The sequence below is a fragment of the Geotrypetes seraphini genome, chromosome 3, assembly GCF_902459505.1.
Source record: "Geotrypetes seraphini chromosome 3, aGeoSer1.1, whole genome shotgun sequence".
Classification (NCBI taxonomy): domain Eukaryota; kingdom Metazoa; phylum Chordata; class Amphibia; order Gymnophiona; family Dermophiidae; genus Geotrypetes; species Geotrypetes seraphini.
In genome coordinates, this window is record NC_047086.1 from 278,761,339 (window position 1) to 278,784,355 (window position 23,017).

Genomic DNA, 23,017 nt, shown 5'->3' on the forward strand with positions numbered 1-23,017 from the left:
AGATTTAAGTGCGCATGCACGCTAAGGGTTTTATTATAGCGGATAATGGTAATCACAAAATAAAAATAAAAAAATACAAAGCACATTGTATGCAGAGAAAATGTTAATTAGCATTTATATTTGGGGGGAGTTTCAAAGAGGTCAAGGCAGATGACTTTAAAATATGCAATCAGTAACAACTATTGAAAAATAGACAAATATAGAGCAAAATATAGATAGCAGATATAAATTCACAAAACTGACCCATTTTGATCACTAAACCGAAAATAAAAATTTTTTCCTACCTTTGTTGTCTGGTGATTTCATGAGTCTCTGGTTGCACTTCCTTCTGACTGTGCATCCAATATTTATTTATTTCTGCTTCCTGCACACTTCCTCTTCTCCGGACCCCATTCCATGCACCAACCAACATATCTCTCTCTCTGTCCTTCCTTGAGTCCAATGTTTCTTCCTCTCTCCTCCACCTCTGTTGGCTATATGTCTCCCTCTCTCTCTCTCACTGTTCATCTGTCTTGAAACATCCAGGCATTTCTCTCAGCCCCTAAACTAAACTTTAAGTTTATATACTGCATCCTCTCCATAATTATAGAGCTCGGCACGGTTTACAAGAGCTTAATATAGGAAGGAATAACACATTGGGTTTGGAGGTTGAGTATAGGGGGGAGGAGAGCATTACATTTTTGTGAAAAGCCTAGTTTTCAGGTGCTTACGGAATAGTTGGAAGAAGCCCTGATTCCGTAGTGGGGCAGTAAGGTTATTCCAAAGCCCTGTGATTCTGAAGAAGAGAGATTATAGAAGGGTAGTTTAAGTTTTTGGTAGGCCTGGTAGTGTCAGGACTCGATGAGTTCCAAGATAGTGGGAATAGGGGGGGAAGGATGCCATGTAGGATTTTAAAAGCTAGGCAGACGCATTTAAAATGAACCCTGGAAATTATTGGGAGCCAGTGGAGTTTGGACAGAAGTGGGGAAACATGATCAAATTTGTGTTTTGCGAAGATCAGCTTGGCTGCAGTGTTCTGAATTAGTTGAAGTCTTTGAAGACTTTTTTTAGTTAGACTTAGATAGATGGAATTACAATAGTCTAGTCTGAAAAGGATGATGGATTGAACAAGGACTGCAAAATGTTGCTGGCGGAAGCAGGATCTCACTTTCCTCAGCAGGTGGAGGCTAAAAAAGCATGATTTTACCAAGGAGTTGAGGTGGTCGTTGAAGGAAAGAGAAGAGTCGATGATAATGCCTAGAACTTTGCTTGAGAACTCAAGCTGCAGTGTGGTGCCAGAGGGCAGTGCGAAGAGGGTAGGCAGCTGTTCTAATTTTGGACTGAGCCAGAGAAGTTTCATTTTGGACTCGTTCAGTTTCATTTGAACTGAGTGGGACCAGGATTGGAGTTTCATTATGCAAGCTGTTATGTTCTCAGAGAGGTTGGTAAGGTTCGAATCTGTCTCAAGAAGGACAAGGATGTCGTCAGCATATGTATAGATTGTTACAAGGGAAGATAGATGGAAGAGTTTCAGAGAAGACATGTAGATGTTGAAGAGAATAGGGGATAGGGGTGATCCCTGCGGGACTCTGCAAGTCAGTTTCCAAGGAGCAGACATGGTGCCATTTGTGTTGACAGTGTAGGAGCGGGAACGTAAGAAGTTTGAGAACCACTCTAAGACTGTGGAATCAATGCCTATCTCAGAAAGTTGATAAATTAGAATATCGTGGTGGACGGCATCAAAATCTGCAGAGAGATCGAATTGTAATAGGACAGCAAACTTATCATGAGAGTGTAATTGTTGCACCTTTGAAATTAATGAGACCAGAAGGGATTCGGTGCTGAAGTTGGGTCTGAAGCCATATTGGTAAGGTAAGAGAATGAAGAATCTCTCTAGGTAGGATGAGAGCTGGTGGAAATGATGGCCTCTAGCATTTTAGTCAGGAGAGGTATATTTGCTATGGACGGTAGTTAGAAGGTGAGGAAGGGTCAAGATCAGCTTTTTTCTGCAGAGAATAGGCCCGATAGTAAAGCAGAGTTTATAAGTCTGGTGAGGGATGAGATGGCCTGCGCGGGAATATTCTCGTACAGGTAGGAAGGGAATGGATCCAGGGCACATTTGCAGGATTTCAGTTTGAGGCAGAGTCTAGAGATCTGGGGTTCAGATACAAGTTCAAAAGTAGTCCAGGATCTGTCTGCTGGGATAGGGTTAGAGTTTTTGGGAGCCAGAGAGTTGTAAGAGACTGCTGGAGGGAAGGATCTCCTTATGGTAGTGATTTTTTCATTGATGAATTTTGCTAGGTCGTCTGCTGATGGGGAGGAAGGGGAAATAGTGGAATCGTTTTTAGAAGTTAAGATGCGCCAGATGTTAAACAGTGTGCTACTCTGGTTGTTGGATCTGGAAATTTTATCACTATAGAAGTTCTTCATTGCTTTTTTTAGTACTGAGTTATAGAATTTGATATTGTCCCTCCAGGATTGTCTGTCTGAAGGGGATTTGGATTTCCATTTGCGCTCCAGTGCTCGACATTTCTGCTTCAGTTCTCTGTGGAACGGAAGATACCAAGGGGCCTTACAGAAGTAGGAGATAGATTTGGTAGATAAAGGGGCAAGAGCACAATAGGTAGTCTCGGAGAGGTTTACCCAGTTGCACCAGTTGGATTCTGGGTCAGCAGGCTTAGGACAAGAGAGAAATTGGGTCCAGAAAAGTTCGCTCGTGATTTTTTTGCGGAAGATGATAGGATTTGTGACACGGGATGGAGATCCAAGGTGGGACATGAAAATGGGGAGGCAGAAAGAACCTAAAAAGTGATCGGACCAAGGGACATGTTCCTAACGAGCATCTTCGGCAGGAGTTTTGTGCTGGGTCAGGTCAATGAAGCTGATGATATCTAGTGTGTGGCCCTTTTCGTGGGTTGGGGAAGACGCAGGAGAGGGGAAACCTAGAGAAGTGAGGAAGTTGTTGAATTTGGTTGCATCCTTGCTGGTGTTATCATCTAGGTGGAGATTAATATCGCCAATGATCGTAGTCTCTGAAATTTTAGCCCCTCTACTGCCACATCCAACATTTCTCCCTCTCTCATCCCCTGGATCATGTGCAGCATTTTGCACCACTGCCCACCAGCCCTATACCCTTTCTCCTTCTCCTTTTATCACAAGTTTCAAGTTTTTATTAATATTTGATGGATCGCTTATTTAGTTTAAACTAAACTAAACTAAACCTTAGGTTTGTATACCGCGCCATCTCCGCAAGCGCAGAGCTCATTACGGTTTACAGAATTAAGAGGAAAGGAACTACAATGAAAGGATAAAGGAGAGGGACTAAGAGGATAGAGAGGGACAGAATACTAGAGAATGGGAGGTGATTAGATTTTTGCAAAGAGCCAAGTTTTCAAGTGTTTGCGGAAGGATTGGAAGGAGCTTGAGTTTCTGAGTGGGGATGAGAGGTTGTTCAAGAGTTCTGTGGTTCTAAAGGGGAGAGAAGTTCCGAGTTTTACTGCGCGGGATATACCTTTTATAGAGGGGAATGATAGTTTCAGTTTTTGGAAGGGTCTGGTGGAGTGTGGATTTGAGGAATTCCAAAAGAGTGGGATAACGGGAGGAAGGATGCCATGTAGGATCTTGAAGGCTAAGCAGGCACATTTAAAGAGGACTCTGGAGTATACTGGGAGCCAGTGAAGCTTGGAGAGGAGTGGGGAGATGTGATCGAACTTGCTTTTTGCGAAAATAAGCTTAGCCGCGGCGTTCTGAATTAGCTGGAGTCTATGGAGGTTTTTCTTAGTTAGGCTTATATAGATGGAGTTGCAGTAGTCCAGACTAGAGAGGATGGTAGATTGAACGAGGACGGTGAAATGAGAATGATGAAAGCAGGATCTCACTTTCCTCAACATATGAAGGCAAAAGAAGCATTTTTTTATCAAGGAGTTGAGGTGATCATTGAAGGAGAGAGAGGAGTCTTATGACGATGCCTAGGACTTTGCTTGAAAACTCAAGCTGAAGAGTGGGGCCAGAAGGTAATGGGATGGAGGTGGGTAAATGATCTAATGTTGGGCCGAGCCAAAGTAGTTTTGTTTTGGACTCATTCAGTTTCATTTGTACAGATTGGGCCCAGTATTGGAGATTCGTTATACATGTGGATATGTTCTCAGCGAGGTTAGAGAGGTTCGAGTCATAAGAACATAAGCAATGCCTCCGCTGGGTCAGACCTGAGGTCCATCATGCCCAGCAGTCCGCTCACGCGGCGGCCCAACAGGTCCAGGACCTGTGCAGTAAACCTCTATCTATACCCTTCTATCCCCTTTTCCAGCAGGAAATTGTCCAATCCTTTCTTAAACCCAAGTACTGTACTCTGCCCTATAACGTCCTCTGGAAGTGCATTCCAGGTATCCACCACACGTTGGGTAAAGAAGAACTTCCTAGCATTAGTTTTGAATCTGTCCCCTTTCAACTTTTCCGAATGTCCTCTTGTTTTTTTATTTTCTGAAAGTTTGAAGAATCTGTCCCTCTCTACTCTCTCTATGCCCTTCATGATCTTATAAGTCTCTATCATATCCCCTCTAAGTCTCCTCTTCTCAAGGGAAAAGAGACCCAGTTTCTCCAATCTCTCAGCGTATGAGAGGTTTTCCATCCCTTTTATCAAACGTGTCGCTCTCCTCTGAACCCTCTCGAGTAACACCATATCCTTCTTAAGGTACGGCAACCAATATTGGACGCAGTATTCCAGATGCGGGCGCACCATCGCCCGATACAGCGGCAGGATAACTTCTTTCGTCCTGATTGTAATACCCTTCTTGATTATGCCTAGCATTCTATTTGCTTTCTTAGCGGCCGCTGCGCACTGTGCCATCGGCTTCATTGTCATGTCCATCATTACCCCCAAGTCCCTTTCTTGGCTACTCTCATTCAATAATATCCCTCCCATTGTATAGTTGTACCTCGGGTTTCCGCTTCCCACATGCAATACTTTACATTTCTCAACGTTGAACTTCATCTGCCATCTCGCCGCCCATTCCCCCAGTTTGTTCAAGTCCCTTTGCAATTCTTCACATTCCTCTTTAGTCCCAGCTCCACTAAATAGTTTTGTATCGTCCGCAAATTTTATTATCTCACACTTCGTGCCTGTTTCTAGATCATTTATGAATATATTAAATAGCAGCGGCCCGAGCACCGAGCCCTGCGGAACACCACTCATGACCCTCATCCAGTCCGAGTAGTGGCCCTTTACCCCTACCCTCTGTTTCCTACCCGCCAACCAGTTTCTGATCCATCTATGTACGTCTCCGTCCACTCCATGGTTCTTCAGTTTCCGGAGTAGACGCTCGTGAGGCACCTTGTCAAAGGCTTTTTGGAAATCAAGGTATATGATGTCTATGGGGTCTCCTCTGTCCATCCGTTTGTTAATTCCTTCGAAGAAGTGCAATAAGTTCGTTAGGCATGATCTCCCCCTGCAGAAACCATGTTGACATGTTATCAGAAGTTCGTTTCTTTCCAAATGTTCATCGATGTGTTCTTTAATCAGTGCTTCCGCCATTTTCCCCGGAACCGAGGTCAGACTCACTGGTCTGTAGTTTCCCGGGTCACCTCTTGATCCCTTTTTAAAGATGGGCGTGACGTTGGCTATCTTCCAATCCTCTGGGATCACGCCTGTTTTCAAGGATAGGTTGCAAATTTGCTGCAGTAGTTCCGCTATCTCTTCCTTTAATTCCTTCAGAACCCTTGGATGGATTCCGTCCGGACCCGGGGATTTGTCAGTTTTAAGTTTTTCTATCTGCCTGTGTACATCATCAAGGCTCACTTCCATGGATGTTAATTTTTCTGCTTGATTTCCATTGAAGTTTTGCTCAGGTTCCGGTATGTTGGTTGTGTCTTCGTTTGTAAGAGAAGACGAGAAGAACATGTTGAGTCTTTCTGCGACTTCTTTCTCCTCCTTCACCGCTCCCTTCCTGTCTCCTTCGTCCAGCGGTCCTACCTCCTCCCTAGCTGGCTGTTTCCCTTTAACATATCTGAAGAATGGTTTGAAATTTCGTGCCTCCCTGGCTAGCCTCTCTTCATACTCTCTTTTGGCTTTTCGAACCACACGGTGACATTCTTTTTGATACTTCCTGTGTTCCTTCTGGTTCCCTTCAGTTTTGTCCTTTTTCCATTTCCTGAATGAATTTTTCTTATTGCCTATCGCTTCCTTCACTATTTTAGTCATCCATATCGGGTCTTTTGTTCGACTCTTTTTGCACCCCTTTCTGAATCTGGGGATGTGCAGATTTTGTGCCTCGCTCATCGTGTCCTTGAAAAAAGACTGTTTGCCATTTTTTGGAAGTGTTCCTAAGTTTCTTCCTTACCATTTCCCTCATTGCTTCATAGTTTCCTTTCCTGAAGTTGAATGTTGTCGCTATGGTTCTCTTTCCGTTCGGTATTCCTACTTCAACCTTGAACTTGATCATGTTATGATCGCTGTTTCCCAATGGTCCCACTAATTCCACTTCCTTTGCAGGTCCCCTTAGTCCATTTAGGATTAGATCCAGTGTGGCATTTCCTCTCGTCGGTTCTCTAACAAGCTGCTCCATGAAGCAATCTTGTATAGCCTCCAGGAATTCTGTCTCCCTAGCGCATCTTGAGCTTCCAAGACTCCAGTCTATCCCAGGGTAGTTGAAGTCTCCCATAACAACTGTGTAACCGCTTTTGCATTCTCGCTTCATCTCGGCATCCATTTCTTTATCGCTATCTCCGGTTTGCCCGGGTGGACGATAGTATAGTCCCATCTTTATTTCATGCCCTTTCCTACCCGTTATTTTAACCCATAGCGATTCCAGTTTGTTGGTCGTCTCCGCTGTGTCCATTCTTGTCGATTGTATGCTTTCTTTTACGTATAGGGCTATTCCTCCTCCTTTCTGTCCTGACCTGTCCTGGCGATAGAGCTTGTACCCTGGCAGTGCCATATCTCATTTGTTTTCCTCATTCCACCACGTTTCAGTGATTCCAATGATGTCTATGTCCTCGCTATTGGCCATGGCTTCTAGTTCCCCCATTTTATTTCTTAGGCTCCTTGCATTAGTATATATGCAGTTTAGATCCTGGCATTTTATGGTCTTCATTTCTTTTCCCTGTGCTTCGGTCTTTGGTGTTTTCTCTTTTGCTACAATCTTTCTAACCTCCTCCTCTGGGTTAGTTGACTCCTGTAATTTGTCCCTTGTTTCTTCCCAGCCTTTTTTCCCTTCAGTATCTTCACTGGATACCTTCTTCCGAATCATCGATGCTAGGTCGACTGTTGGCTTTCCCCTTTCTCTTAGTTTAAAGCCTGTTCTAGTCCTCTCTTGATGTTGTTTGCTAGAAGTCTTGTTCCCGCCGTGCTCAGGTGCAGTCCATCTCTCCTGTAGAGCTTGCTCTTGCCCCAGAATGTTGTCGGTCTCGAGGAGGATGAGGATGTCATCGGCGTAGGTGTAGAGAGTTTACTAGTGAAAAAAGAACTACTGATTTGTGGTGGTCTAGGTAATAATGGATGTTATTTATCAATCCTATCATTGAATATTCGGTATTGTGAAATTTCCGAAATCCGGTCTGGTTCGGGTGAAGTGCATTTGTGGATTCAATGAAATCTGAAAGTTGGTCAAAAACCAGTCTTTCGGTTATTTTGGCGAGGGGACGATTAGCGAGGGTATGTTAGCGATGGGACGATAATTTGAAATTTCATCAGGACTAATTTTATAATCTTTCAATATTGGGGTAATGGTGGCAGTTTTCCAGTGAAGGGGGACAGAAGCAGTAAGTAGACTTTTTTGAACTTAAGAATGAATAAATGGACCAAAGCAGGTGAAGAACTCTTTGAGATAAAACGGAGGAATGATTTCCGATCGTGAACCTTTTGGATTGATTTTCTGAAGAAGGGATTCTATGTCGTTAATGGAGGGAATTTTGAAATTAGTGCATTTAGCTGTAGATGTGAATTCAGATTTGCTATTATTCGCGAAATTATCTGTTGTACTCGGTTGAAAAGTATTTCGGATGGTACTAATTTTATTGCAGAAATAATTAGCCAGTTCTTGGGCCGTGAGATGGCATTTTTAGTGCCATTTTTTTTGTGTCAAAGGGGTAATGGATTTCAGAATGGAATATAAGATGGACGGGTTTTTTGCTTTAGAAATTTTATTGTTATAGTGATTGCTTTTGGCTTGGTTAATTTTCTTTTTATAGAGGATGGCCTGTTCCTTGTAGTGTTGTAAGTTTATGTGAGATTTATTGTGTCACCATTTTCTTTCTAGTGATCGTAGTTGTTTTTTCAGGAGGGAAAGTTCCTCCATATACCAGGGATTTGAGAGTTTACGGAGGGAAAGTGTTTTGGAAATTATTGGTGCTTTGTTATCTATAAGGGTTTGTAAAGAAGAGTTCCAAGTTGTTAATTGTTCGTCAAGTGAAGTGGAATTGGAAGTTGGGATTGAAGGATTAAAAATAGTCAGGATATCAGATAGTTCTAATTTTGAAAAATCACGAAATGAGACCTTTTTAAATTCTGGAAATGTTTGAATTGGTTTAGGTTGTTGGAAATTAAGGTTAAGCGATATGAAATGGTGATCGGACCAGGGCACAGGAGAAATAAATGGGGCAGAGTAATTAAAAGGTTGAGGATTGGATATGAAAATCATATCTAATGTGTGATTAGCTGAATGAGTTGAGTCATGAATTAATGTTTGTAGATTTAATGTTTTAAAAAAATTTAATATTTCGTTTGTGATTGTATTTGAGGAATCCTCGAAATGAATGTTAAAATCTCCTAAAATCAGAGGGTAAGTTGTTGCGGAACAATAATCAAATATTAGGTTTTGAAGTAAAGTTAAGTTATTTTGTCCTAAGGGGGGGGAACCATAAGTAATACGAGATCAATTTTGGCATTCAAATTGAGTCTGACTTGAAGGTATTCGATGGCGATGTTTCCGGTAGAGAGGTCACAGGTGTTAATTAAATTATTTTGAAAAATAACAGCTAGGCCTCCGCCTTTACGGTTATGACGCTGATTCCAACAAAAATCATAATTTGGTGGGCAGCAGAAGGAGAGATATGCTTCTTCGCCGTCGGAAAGCCAAGTTTCGGTGATGCAGAGAATGTGTAAGCCTTGACAGAGGATACCATCTTTTAAAAGGTGATATTTACTTTTGATGGATGTGGAATTGATAAGACCTATTTTTAAGCTTGTATTGTTTTCGATATGGTTTATAAGGGAGGGCGAAGAGGTGCTTACTAATCTATAGTTAGAAGACTTTGATAAGATTGGGATTTCCAAAATTGTAGGTGAGCGGGTTGTTGTAATTCTCTGAGACAGAGGACGATGACCCCAAAAGACAGGGATATTAGAGTAGGTTTTAGGCATGGTAGTGTCTATATAGATGTTACTGGAATTGGTCAGTAAACCTAATGCTAGAATAAAGGAACAAAGGAGAATATTGGGTATAAATGTGGACCTAACTGAGATTGAAAGATTCGAGTTAAATTTCAAAATGGGGGCGCCCACAGAGAGCCCGGGTAAATGTAGCATGGGCTGACCTGATTGGGAGGCGGAGTCCGGCGCAGAGGAAGGAGACACAAAGAAGGCTACAAATATTTACTACAGACCACGCGCTACTCGTCTCCCCTCTCCAGCACAATGCCACATTTCTCCCTCCATCACTATGTCCAACATTCCTCTTCCTTGCATCCCTTTCAATCTGCCCTCCCCTCCACCATATCCAACATTTCTCCCTCTCATTCTTCTATTCCCCATGCATCTCTACCTTACTCCTCTCTCTCTTTGCCCAATTTTCCTTTCTTCCTTTCCCCATGTGCACCATCTCTCACTCACACACTCATGCCCATCAATTCTCCCTTTTTATTCCCTCTCTTGTGTCCTATGTTCATGCCCTTTCCCTTCCTTCTGTGCCCCCTCCATGCCTTCCAGCTTTGTCACAAAATTAAGTTGCACGCCGGGGATCCCTGCCTGCCCCGCCCGCACCCCCATCCCCCAAAGCTGACCCGTCCACAGAAGCCGAAGGCACTGCTGGGGATCCCATCCCCCTGCTGAAGCCGCTGCCGGTCTCCCTCCCTGCCTGCCGCATAACCCCCAAAGCCAACCCTGTTACTTTGTTGGAGCTGGAGTCGCTCCATCCACCCCCAGCAGCAACTCTGTGCAGAGACGGCACATGTAGTGGTTCACACACTGCACATGGCTGGCCCACAAGTCTTTCCTTTGACGTCAATTCTGACATCAGAGAGAAGGTTCCTGGTCAGCTACACAGTGTATGAGTTGCTGCCTGTGTCCCTACATGGAGTGCTGCTGGGGGAGGAGGGAGCCAGTTCGGCTCCAACAGAGTAACAGGGTTGGCTTCGGGGGTGGGGGGGGTGCAGCGGGTGGGCAGACTGCCAGGGAGGGATCCCCGGCGGCGGGTGGGCAGGGAGGAATCCCCAGCAGCAGCTTCAGCAGCAGGCAGGCAGCAGAAAGGGATCCCCGCTGGAGGCCAGGCTGTGTACCTCCCAAGGGTACACGTACCACGTGTTGAGACTACTCTAGACTACTGCAATATTGTACATCTGGGAGACTTTCATAAAAACTTTAATCAACTTTGATTGATTCAAAATACTGCAGTATGTTTAATTTTCAGATTGAAAAAAGTATATCATATATCCCCATGCTATAGAGAATTTCATTGGCTCCCTGTTAAGGCCAGGGTGCTGTTTAAATTGGGATGTTTGTGTTACAAGGTCCAGTATGGTATGCTCCAGGGTATCTAGTTAGTTGATCATTTTAACTTTTCCAGTTGTAGATGTTCCTCATGCATATCAACATTATTTGATTTTTCATCAGTTATTACCGTAGATGTCATTATAAAAGATACCATAATCGATTGCTTTCGTATCAATCTGCTACTTGGGATTCCGACCTTCAGTGGCTATTTTCCACATCCATATCTTATGTGAATGTTAGGAAATTGTTAAAAACTTAATTATATGCAAAATTCTTGTGATATTATTTAATTGAGATGTTTGGAAATAGTTTATTTTATAGTTTGCTGTTGATGTTCAGGTTTTCTTAAAAATTTGTTAACCGCAAGGATCCATAAGGTTTTGTGGTATATAAATGCTATGTTATGTTATGACAGGCATGCAAATCTGACTCGTGTATATTTATTATGGATACCTTGAAAACCCGACTGGCTGGATGTCCTTCGGGACAGGTTGTTGGTTTTTTAATATATGTATCTTTATTAATTTTTCAGTCTAAATACAGTGCATAAAGGAATACATACAAATAATTTGAAAAACAGCACATCCATCCATCAATAAATACATGAGAAATCATTTTCTCACCCTTCCCACCCACCCTATTCCAATTTATTCAATTAAACCATACAACAGTACATAAATGTAATTAATAAACAAATCCTGATATAATATCCCTTTCCCTCCCACCCACCCCCCTTCCATGGATGTGCAAATCAAACCAGTAACATGGGAATAAACCCTTTAATTAAAATTAATAAAATTGGTTAATGGACCCCAGGTCAGTTTAAACAACTTATTATTACCCATTTGTTCAGAATTCATTTTCTCGTATTTATAACACAAGCATAATGAATTCAACCAAAAAGTGAAATTTAATCTGTCAAAATTCATCCAATTTTTAATGACCATTTGCATGGCTACCCCAGTCATTATACCAAGTAATCTGCTATTATGTCTATCTATTGGAGGTATAGGAGATAATGTCGCATAGATTACCGCTTCATACGACAGCGGAACCTCAGTCTCCAGAATCAAAGTAATATGTCCCCATATAGATTTCCAAAAATTGAGTATCAAAGGACAATAGAACAACAAATGATCCAGTGTCCCTATTTCAAGATGACAGTGCCAGCATCTATTAGACTTAGAACTATCTAACTTTTGCAAACAAACAGGGGTCCAGCAAGTTCTGTGTAACAAAAAAAACCTCAAAAAACAGGTTTATCTCATAGATGCTGATGCTGTACATCTCATCCACCAAGTCCAAATCCATGGCTATTGAGTAGCAGAAATTTGTTGCTTTATCTCAATGCTCCAAATGTCTCTTAGACTAGTTTTAAGTTTTTTATTCAGATATTAATTTATACCACTTGGCTGCCTGATGCCCTAGCAAATCTGTCTGGAAGCAAATCTGTCTGGAAGTTGCGCCAGTCAGGGAACCCCTTCTGAATGGCATGCTTCAACTGCTTTAGACTTTGTGATACCGAATGATTGTTGCAGTTGTGAAAAGTCAAGCACTTTCCCATTTGATAACACATCATCTAAAGTACGTATACCTGCCTGCAGCCATTGCTTCCAGAGGATCTTAGACTTGCCAATTTGAATCTTGGAGTTCAACCATAAGGACTGACATGTGGATTGTTGTACTGATATAGGTGTTAAACTATCAATAAATTTTAAGGTTTTCCAGGTGGCAAAAAGAATGCTATTGTCCTTCTATATTCTGGGTAACTTGATACTCAACACATGACAAAACCGTAATGGGGACATAAGTTGCCATTCTAAATAAAGCCAGTCCAGAAGATGCTCCAAGACTTCAGGAAGGATCCAATACATATCCTGACACAGTATGAAAGCTTGATGGTATCTATAAAAATTTGGAAAATTTACCCCCACCTGCCACAATTGGTTTTTGCAAAGATACTAAAGCTATTCTAGCCGTTTTACCCAGTCAAATAAATTTAGTGAGAATTCCAAACAATTTCTTATAAAAGGACCCCTGAAAATAAACTGGCAACATACTCATTTGGTAGCAAACTGCAGGCAAAATCATCATCTTGACAGTTTGGACTCTCTCCCACCAAGAGAGATGTAATGGCTTCCAATGCTCACATATTTCTTTGACTTTCAGCAACAAAGATTTTTCATTTACTGTCATCGTGTCTTCCAATGTTTTTTGAATCACGATACCTAGATATTTTATACCCTCTTCCTTCCAAAGGAATGGGAATGGATCGAATAGTCTTTTACACCAGGGGTGCCCACACGTTTTGGGCTTGCGAGCTACTTTTAAAATGACCAAGTCAAAATGATCTACCAACAATAAAATTAAAAAACAACACAACGCACACTGTACGCATAGAAAATGTTAATTATCATTCCTATTCCAGGGTTTTTCAAAGAGGTCAAAGCAGATGATTCTATGCACTGTCACCTCAGTAACAACCATACAAAAATAGACAAATATACCCCCCTCCCTTTTTACTAAACCACGATAGCAGTTTTTAGAGCGCAGGGAGCTGCGCTGAATGCCCAGCGCTGCTCTCGACGCTCATAGGCTCCCTGCGCTAAAAAACTCTATTGCGGTTTAGTAAAAGAGGACCTTAGTGTAAAATATAGACAGCAGATATAAATTCAGACACATTTTGATCACTAAATTTAAAATAAAATCATTTTTCCTACCTTGTCTGGTGATTTCATGAGTCTCTGGTTGCACTTTCTTCTTCTGACTGTGCATCCAATCTTTCTTCCCTTCTTTTAACCTGTATGCTTCCTCTCCTCCAGACCTCATTCCCTTCCCCAACTTTTCCTTCCTCTCTACCTGCCCTTTCTTTCTCTCTGCCTCCCTTTATTTTTTTTCTGTTTCTCTTCTTTCCTTCTGTCTCCCTGCCTGCCCTTTTTCTTTCTTTCTCCCTGCCCACCCCCAAGCCACTGCCACTGCCATCGGGGACCAGGACCCAAACCACCACCAATAACAGGCCCGAAAGCCGACGCCGCCCCAAGCTGTTCCTGCTTCGGCCGACCAGCATTCCTCTCCCAGACGTCAATTCTGCCGTCGGGGAGAGGAAGGCTGATTGTCCCAAGATCGCGATCGACCTATTGGGGGAAATGCTGCCAGGTCCTGCCTACGCGGAAACAGAAAGTAGGCAGGACCCGGCAGCAAGAAAAGCTGTCTCCCGCCTTAGCCCATAGCGAACGCTTGCTTCAGGGCTCTCAACATGTGCGTGCCGGCTTCCCTTCTTTCCCCCCCCCCCCGGACATAACTTCCGGTTTCGGAGGGAAGAGAAGGGAAGCCGGCACACACACGTTAGAGCCACGGAGCATAAGTTCGCTACGGGCTGAAATCTCCAAGCCGTTTTTTTTTGTTTTTTTTTAATGTTCAGCAGCGGCGGCAGCAGCAGATGACAGCTGGGCGGATCGCCCAGCTAAAAGGCCCTAGAGAGAACCCTGGAGAGGAAGGCTGATCGGCCCGATAGATCAGGACGGCAACACGAGTCTATCACGGAGCCCGGGATGGGCTCCGCGATCGACTCGCGTTGCCTTCCTGAGCTACTGGTCGATCGCGATCGACGTGTTGGGCACCCCTGTTTTACACAATGCACATTTAATGGAAGAACCTCCGATTTACTCCAATTTATTTTATAGCCAGAAAATTTACCAAATCTGTCAATCAATTCCAGTAAATGCGTAATGGTAGATTCAGGATTCTTCAAATGAAGTAAGATATCATCTGCATATGCAGAGATCTTATATTCTCGACCTGCATAAGGAATCCCCTATATCTCCTTTGCCTACTGTATAGCCAACAACAAGGGTTCCAAAACAATATCAAAAAGCAAAGGAGATAAGGGACACCCTTGTCTAACTCCCCTCTCCAGACAGAAATGCTCCGAAAATATATTATTAATATATAGTCTAGCTGAGGGGGAACTATACAAGGTTTGAATCATTTGTATAAATCTGGATCCTATACCAATCCAATGCATCACTTGTTATATGAAAGTCCATTCCACATGATCAAAGACCTTCTCTGCATCCAAAGACACAGAGAAAGCAGGATCATTCATTGTTTTTGATACTTAGCATATGAAATGCCAATCTAGTATTATTTGAAGAATGTCTTTGAGCAACGAAACCCATTTGGGACAGGTTTAAGAACCACTGGGATAGACATAAACAGAGAATAGTCAAATAATTTTTTTTATAATGTTGTATATGCATAATTACATCAAATCTGTTTATATCAGTTTTCTTTAATATCCTAGAATCCAGTCATTGGTGACAGCCATCCTAATTTACAAGTTGCCTTGTAGCTTGTTAGGTGCTTCAAAGTTTATCATTAATTAAAATCCTTTATTTAATATAGCAAAATATATATTTTAAAAAAAGGGGAGAAATGCACAATTTACCATTTTTATGATAAATTTGGCCTCATTTTCACTTTCTAATTTTGTTATAGATGTTGATGAATGCCAAGAAGCCTCTTTATGTGCTAATGGTGAATGTTTAAATCTTGAAGGCTCCTACACATGCACATGTCACAAGGGTTATGAGCTGAGTCATGATAAGAAGTTGTGCAAAGGTATAGTCATTAAAATTTTAATTTTCTTTCATTGTGTTACTTTATTTTGCAGTTTTTGTAACAAGTTACCATATATACTCAAATATAAACTGAGGTATCCTTTTCCCCCCCAAAAAAGGGGAGGAGCTTGACTTGAATATAAATCAAAGTTAGACACTCATCTATAAAGACTGCTCACCCTCCTTCCCCATCAACTATCTCATAAGTCACTACACTTAATAAAAAGATCTGTGATGCATACATACATATGCATATGCTTCACAACAAAGTCCCTACATAGGAAAATGCAACTACAAGCAACCACAAACTTAAATAAATGTAGACAAAAATTAAACTTAAACCTCAAGAAGCTATACATTGTATGCAGTGCAACACCAGAGAAAGAGACATAGAAACAGCACTCTACACTTTGGAAAAGAAAACAGTGTAAATGTTCAGTAAAACTGCATTTTCAGTTCATGAATTTGAAAATAATTTTTTTTTTCTATCTTTGTTGCCTGGCCATTTTATTCATGTTTATCCCAGTTTCTGCTTTTTCTGTCTTTTCTTAATTTTCTTTCCAAGGTCTCCAATCCAACTGCCACTTTTCTCTCTTCCTTTTTTTACTTTCTCTCTTACATCCATCTCTGACGTTAACCTTTTCTTTTCAATTTTCCTCCATTTATTTTTCTGCATCTCTAACTGCTTCTACTTACAGCTTTCCATCTCCCTCATCCTATTAAGCTATAGGGTTTTTGTTTTTGCTTTTTTTTTTTTTGCTAATTCTCCGCTCTCCCTCCTTCCAGCATCTTCTCTTTCTCTCTCTTCCCCCCTTTATTTTCACTCTTCTAACCAGTATCGCCTCTCTTGCCCCCTTCATCAGCATATCCTCTCCCTTCTTTCCTCCAACACCTCAACTCTCTCTCTCTCTTCACCTCCTTCCAAGATCTTTAATAACAAAACCTCAGGAACTGCATTTGAAGAAAATTGCCATAACTTTTCATACATTTACGGGTCCTAAATAGCTTAACACTAAAAAGATTTTTCATAGACTTACTTTCTCAATCTTTTCACAAGTATGGCAGCTTATTAAACTAGAACATTGACAGGACATGGCTTTCACCAATTAGGAACCATAACGTGGGGTCCTTCGATTGGTGCTCTCACAGACCTGGGAAATTCAATTGGAAGATGTTTCATAAAACTGTATTCAGTTCACAAAAAAAAACCCTTTCTGGTTCTTAGCATATTTAGCAGAAATGCTGCCATTTAATCTTAAAATTCAAACCAACAGGTTCAACAGAGTTTAATCAATAAATCCATCTTTGTTCACGCTGTGCCATAAACTTACAGATAGCTCCCCCTCTCAATCCTAAAATGACCCAATCTATTATTAATGCTCTTAACTCTTCAAATCAATCTGAAGATTGTAAACAGTGTTTAACCAAGGGAGCATTGGTTTTCTCACACTTAATATTACTTTTGTGTTCTGAAAGTCTTATCTTAAAAACAGAGGCATATTTGCATATTCCCATCTTTCTGGCTCACCGAAAGTTCTTGAGATTCCATATTCTGGACAAGCATTTCAAATTCTCTGCTCTTCCCTTTGGCCTAGCTACAGCACCACAAACCTTTACCTAGGTGATTGGTTGTGATGGCAATGCACCTCTGCAAAGCGGGAATTTAGGTGCATCCTTACCTGGACAATTGGCTCATAAGAGCACACTTGAGAGATGAGGGAGCAACAGCGGTGGATTAAGTGGTCCAGCTCCTACAGACATTGGGCTGGGTAGTCCAAGAGTCGCATGATCCCTACTCAGTCTCTGGAATACCTGTGAATCCATTTTGAGATGGCACAGAACAGGATCTTCCTCCCAGAAGCACGCAAAACAAAGCTCGTGAGGCACATTCGGGAGATTTGCGGTCTGCCGGCCTGCATTGCTTGACAGTATCTTCAACTGCTGGGATCTATGGTAACCCTGGGCAAGAGCACATTTACGCCCTCTTAAGGAGTTGCTCCTTTCAAGGTGGTATCCGCAATTGGACTCCCTGGACCTCCCACTGCTGAGGTCAGGCAAGGCATGGAGCAGCCTGGATTGGTAACTGGAATCACAGTCCTTGACCAGGGGAATGCTGCTACGCTTCTCCCAGTATGCAGTTCTGACAAAGAATGCCAATCTTTTTGGCTTGGGATCTTATTGCGAGGGACATCTACTGCAAGGGCAGTGATCCCTATCTCAGAGGAAGTGGTTGATCAACCACTTGGAGCTGAGAATAATATGGTTAGCTCTGTGAACTCTAGGCAGTGCCCTGGAAGGAAAGGCAGTCTGAGTTTTCTCAGACAACGCAGTCGCAGTAGTCTATATAAACAGGCAAGGAGGCACCAGGAGTGCACCACTGAGCTTGGAGGCTCACCTGCTCATTCGGTGGCAGAAGCCAATCTTTTGATCATCTCGGTGACTCATATCACTGGGGTGGAAAATGTGCAGGTGGACTTCCTAAGCTGGAAAACCTTGAATCCCTTGGATTGGTCTCTTTCTCAGAGGGACTTTGACAGCATAGTCAGGTGCTAGGGGCACCCAATGTTCGACCTCATGGCCTTAGCCTTCAATGAGAAGGTGGCTTGTTTCTTCAGCTGAAAATACGAGACCGGAAGCACTAGGCTAGATGCTTTAATCCAAGCTTGGACTGTGGAGAAGCTCCTCCATGTGTTTCCCCCATGGCCAATGACAGGCAGAGTACTTTTTTATTTATATATATTAAATTTCCAAATTAATTCCAAGTGTTAACGTCTTGTACAGAAAGCGTAATTAAGATATAAAAATTAATTTTAAAAAAATCATCAAACATATGAGGAAATAAAACTTACTTAATTACACTCAAGCCCTCATAAATGATCCAAAAAGTAACAAAAATCATAAGAACATAAGAAGTTGCCTCCGCTGGGTCAGACCAGAGGTGCATCCCGGCCAGCGGTCCGCTCCCGCGGCGGCCCATCAGGCCTATCACCTGTGCAGTGGTCCCTGACTATTCCTATAACCTACCTCAACTTCTATCTGTACCCCTCAATCCCCTTATCCTCTAGGAACCTATCCAAACCTTCCTTGAAGCCCTGTAGCGTCCTCTGGCTTATCACGGCCTCTGGAAGTGCGTTCCATGTGTCCACCACCCTCTGGGTAAAAAAGAACTTCCTAGCGTTTGTTCTAAGCCTGTCCCCCTTTAATTTCTCCGAGTGCCCCCTTGTACTTGTGGTTCCCCACATTGTGAAGAATCTGTCCCTGTCTACCTTTTCAATGCCTTTCAGGATTTTGAAGGTTTCTATCATGTCTCCTCTAAGTCTCCGCTTTTCCAGGGAGAATAGCCCCAGCTTTTTCAACCTGTCAGCATATGAGAAGTTTTCCATACCCCTTATCAGTTTAGTCGCTCTTCTTTGGACTCCCTCAAGTACTGCCATGTCCTTCTTAAGGTACAGCGACCAGTAATGGACACAGTACTCCAGATGCGGGTGCACCATTGCACGATACAGTGGCATGATGACTTCCTTCGTCCTGGCCGTGATACCCTTCTTAATGATGCCCAACATTTTATTTGCTTTCCTTGTGGCCGTCGCACATTGTGCCGAAGCCTTCATTGTTCTGTCTACCATCACCCCCAGGTCTCGTTCAAGGTTACTTACCCCTAGCAGTGATCCCCCCACAATAATTTACTAGAACATAATATTAATATTCAAATATTAATATTAATATTCAAAATAAGTATATCTGCTGCTGCAACAAAGAGCTTAATCTATTTATATAGGAGCTGTTACACCTTCATTCTCCAAGCGTTTTAGGGAGAGAAAACTAACTAAATGAGAGGGATCTATGAAGGCATATTTTAAAGAGCGGTATCTAATAATGCATTTGCAATGTACCGAGGAAAGAAAAGACCCCCTATCTGGGTCACCCACGGTTTCAGAATTAAGAATTCTCATCTCCTCTTCTGCATTTCTCTCGAATATCTGTATATTGGACCCCAGGAAGTCCTTAAATCTATTCTTAAAGAACAATTAAAGAATCCAGTCCTTATCAGGGGATAGTGCAACAGTCAACAAGAGAGTAGCTGAGGTAGCTGCTTCTCTATCGGATTCTTCTAATATTGCAGTAACATCCAAAGGACCTTCCTGATGGTCACGATCCTAGTTCTGGTTATCTTGAGACTTTGTAGGTAAATAATAAGCACTCATAATGGGAGGTAGGGAATTTTCCGATATTTCTAATACCTCCATAAAGTAGCATTTGATCATATCACGAGGAGTAACTGAGGAAATCTTGGGGAAATTTATGAAACATAGGTTGTTGGCACGATTACTGTTTCTCAAGAGTTTCAAGCTTCCTCCTCAAGATAATGTTGTCTTTTACAATTTGATCTTGATTTTGTTTAATTGTAATTATCTCTTTGTCCATTTTCTGATTATCTGCTGTCACCAAAGTCAAATCCTGTTTTAAGGACTTAATTTTCTCTTTCTGAGTTTTTAGTTCCTTATCTATGTATTTTATTTGTGGACTAAGAGAATTACCTAGATTTCGCCACCAAATCCCAGAGGGCATCTAGGGTGTCCTCTGGGGGTTTAACTGCAGAAAAAGCTGCTTCAGGTGTAATAAGATACAGTTCTTTAGATTGTTTTACCTCCTGAAAACCTTGTACCTCAGTAGCTTGAGATGTCCCAGCCACAAGTCCATTCAGAGAGGTTGTTTCCACCAGCGAGCTGGCCTCTTGAGACGAGAAAACTTCCTCTTAAGGGGTAGTCTGGTCTCGTGGTGAGCTAACTCCTTGCGGCTTCGGCTGTAGAGGCAGAGTCCTAAGGTCAGGGCTCAGAATAACATCTAGCCCAAGGATACTCACCACGGCATCTCCAACGGGAAATTCCTCAACAACAATTGCTCTTGTTGGAGGCATCTGAGAAAGTCATCTATTGTAGCAAGTGGTGGTTCTGAGCGTCAGAAGGTTCCACCGACGCTTTTCCAAACTAAACCTTAAGCATATATACCACATCCTCTCTATAAAGATAGAGCTCGGCACGGTTTACATGAGCTTTAAAGTAAGGAAAAAAAACATAATAAGAATAAGTGATTATAAAGAGAGCATCGAAATTTACATTTTTGAGAATAGCCAAGTTTTCAGATGATTTCAGAATAATTGGAAGGAGCCCAGATTCCGCAGCTGGTTAGAAAGGTTATTCCAAAGCTCGGTGATTTTGAAGAAAAGAGATTTCCCTAATTTTCCAGCATAGATAAGCTTTGTAATGAGGGGAAAGATAGTTTAAGTTTTTGGATGGATCTGATAGCATCAGGTCTCGCAGAATTCCAAGATAGTGGAATTAGAGGAGGAAGAGTGCCATGCAAGATCTTGAATGTTAGGCAGGCACATTTAAGGTGCACCCTAGAAATTACTGGAAGCCAGTGAAGTTTTGACAGAAGCGGGGAGACATGATCAAATTTGCTATTTACAAAGATCAATCTAGCCGCACTATTCTGGATCTGCTGAATTTTTTGAAGGCTTTTCTTGGTTAGACTTAGATAGCTGGAGTTACAATAGTTCAACCTAGAAAGAATGATTGCTTGTATAAGGACAGCAAAATGTTGTTGGTGGAAACAGGATCTCACTTTTCTCAACATGTGGAAACTAAAAAAATATTTTTTTTACCAGAGAGTTAAGATGGTCATTAAATGAAGGTGTAGAGTCTATAATGACACCCAAGACTTTGCTTGAGATTTCAATCTGCAGTGTGGGTCCAGAAGGTAAGGAAATGAGTGAGGGTAGCTGATCTAATTGTGGGCCAAGCCAAAGTAGTTTTGTTTTGGACTCATTCAGTTTCATTTGTACAGTGAGGGCCTAGGATTGAAGTTTCATTATACATGCTATTATGTTCTCAGCGAGGTTAGTAAGATTTGACTCTAATCTCAAAAAGGACAAAGATGTCATCTGCATATGTATATAATGTTGCAAAGGGAGATAGTTGGAACAGTTTCAAAGTAGACATATAGATGTTGAAAAGAATAGGGGACAGAGGTGATCCCTGCTGGACTCCGCATAACAGCTTCCAAGGAGATGACATGGTGCCATTCATATGAACAGTGTATGAGCGAGATCGTAGGAATTTCGAGAACCAATCTAAGACTGTGGAATCAATGCCCTTCTTTTCGGGTATGTCTGCAGAAGGACAAGGTTTTCAGACTTCCTTATCATTAGAATCTTCTCTCTCAGGGTCCCATTGTCCTGGAGAATCAAGAACGCTTTGGTATTATGACATAGCTCTTGTGCGCAAAGCCTTAGGGCATAAAGGCTATTCAACTCAACTATGCCATGCTCCTGAGGTATAAGAAGCAGTCCATGTTAGCGGTTTAAGCAAAAACCTAGAAGTGTTTCTGTAATTGGTGTGAGCAAAAATGTTTGGACACGGTGACCGCAATGGTTTTGGTGGTTCTGGCCTTCTGCAGGAAGATCTGGCTTGGTAGTTGGCTCTCTCAAAGTACAGATAGATGGACTTTCCTTCTTCAGAGCACAGTTCAGCAAGCACATGTTGGCGTCCTATTTGGATTTTTCCAGATTTTTGAAGGGAACCTTATGTCTTTGCCTTCCAGTGCGTCAGCCCTTTCCATCTTGGGATCGTTATCTAGTTCTGCGGGCCCTTATGAAGGCCTCATATGAGCCTTTGGAAAAGGCATCCCTGATAGATCTGATGGTTAAGACAGTTTTCTTAGTGGCTGTAACGTCGGCGAGAAGAGTGTCAGAGCTGCAGGCTCTGTCCTTCAGGGAGTCCAATCTTCGAATTTCAGAGGCTAGTGTCTCAATCCAAATTATTCATTTCTTCCTACCAAAGGTCGTGTCTGGTTTTCATGTAAACCAAGAGGTACGTCTCAGCCTTCACATCTATGGAAGTGAAAAAGGCAGATTGAGTGTTGAAATTTCTGGATGTACGAAGAATTTTGCTTTGTTTTCTAGAGGTAATCAACAAGTTCCAGCTCTCTGATCACCTCTTTGTACTTACAAATGTGGCACGGCAGGGAAGACCAGCATCTAAAGCAACTATATCCAGATGGATTAAGATGGCCAAATCTTTCGCCTTTGTTAGAAGTCAAAAGAAGTCTCCAGTGGCGCTGAAGGCAAATTCTACTTACAGCATGGCATCATCCTGGGCAAAGTCTACAGAAGTTTCACCTGCAGAGATTTGCAGGGTGGCCATCTGGTCTAACCTCCACACATTTACTAAGTTTTACAGGGTGGATGTCGCATCTTGACTGGACACCACCTTTGGTTCTTCCGTGCTGGCAGCAAGCTTATCTGTTCCATCCTAGGAACCTAGGACTGTTCTGATAAATCCCGCTGGTCAATACTATCAGTTCTGTTGCACAAAAAGGAAAAATTATTTGGGGGGGGTAAGGGAAGGGAATTAAATTGGAATTGATCATGGATTTTATGAATAGTTCATGAAGGTTTTGTTATATTTGTGTATTAGCTGGGAGGGTGGGGGAAATTTCATTGTGCAGTAGTATTTGTAAGTTTTGTTGCACTTATTATGTAATGTACAAATATGTGAATCATTTATTGTGCATTTGTAGTCTGAAAAATCAATAAAGAATTAAATTTTTTTTAAAAAAAGGAAAAATTAGGTTCTTAACTTGCTAATTTTCTTTCTTGTAAATAAGAATGGTAATCTTGACGCCCGCCCTGTCAGATGTATACTAGCTTGCTTTC

At 42.0% G+C, this 23,017-nt stretch overlaps 1 protein-coding gene across 7 annotated transcripts in view; it reads left to right on the top strand.

The window, feature by feature from the left end:
• The window catches only part of LTBP1 (latent transforming growth factor beta binding protein 1), a 941,660-nt gene that overhangs the window by 791,622 nt on the left and 127,021 nt on the right, over nt 1-23,017 (top strand). For 6 of the 7 annotated variants that reach the window (XM_033937066.1, XM_033937071.1, XM_033937072.1 and 3 more), the window contains one exon: nt 15,179-15,301. The exons of the other annotated variant lie outside the window; for it this stretch is intronic. In XM_033937066.1, coding sequence (XP_033792957.1) covers nt 15,179-15,301 — 123 coding nt within the window. The remainder of the gene's footprint in view (nt 1-15,178; nt 15,302-23,017) is intronic. 7 annotated transcript variants of the gene reach the window in all.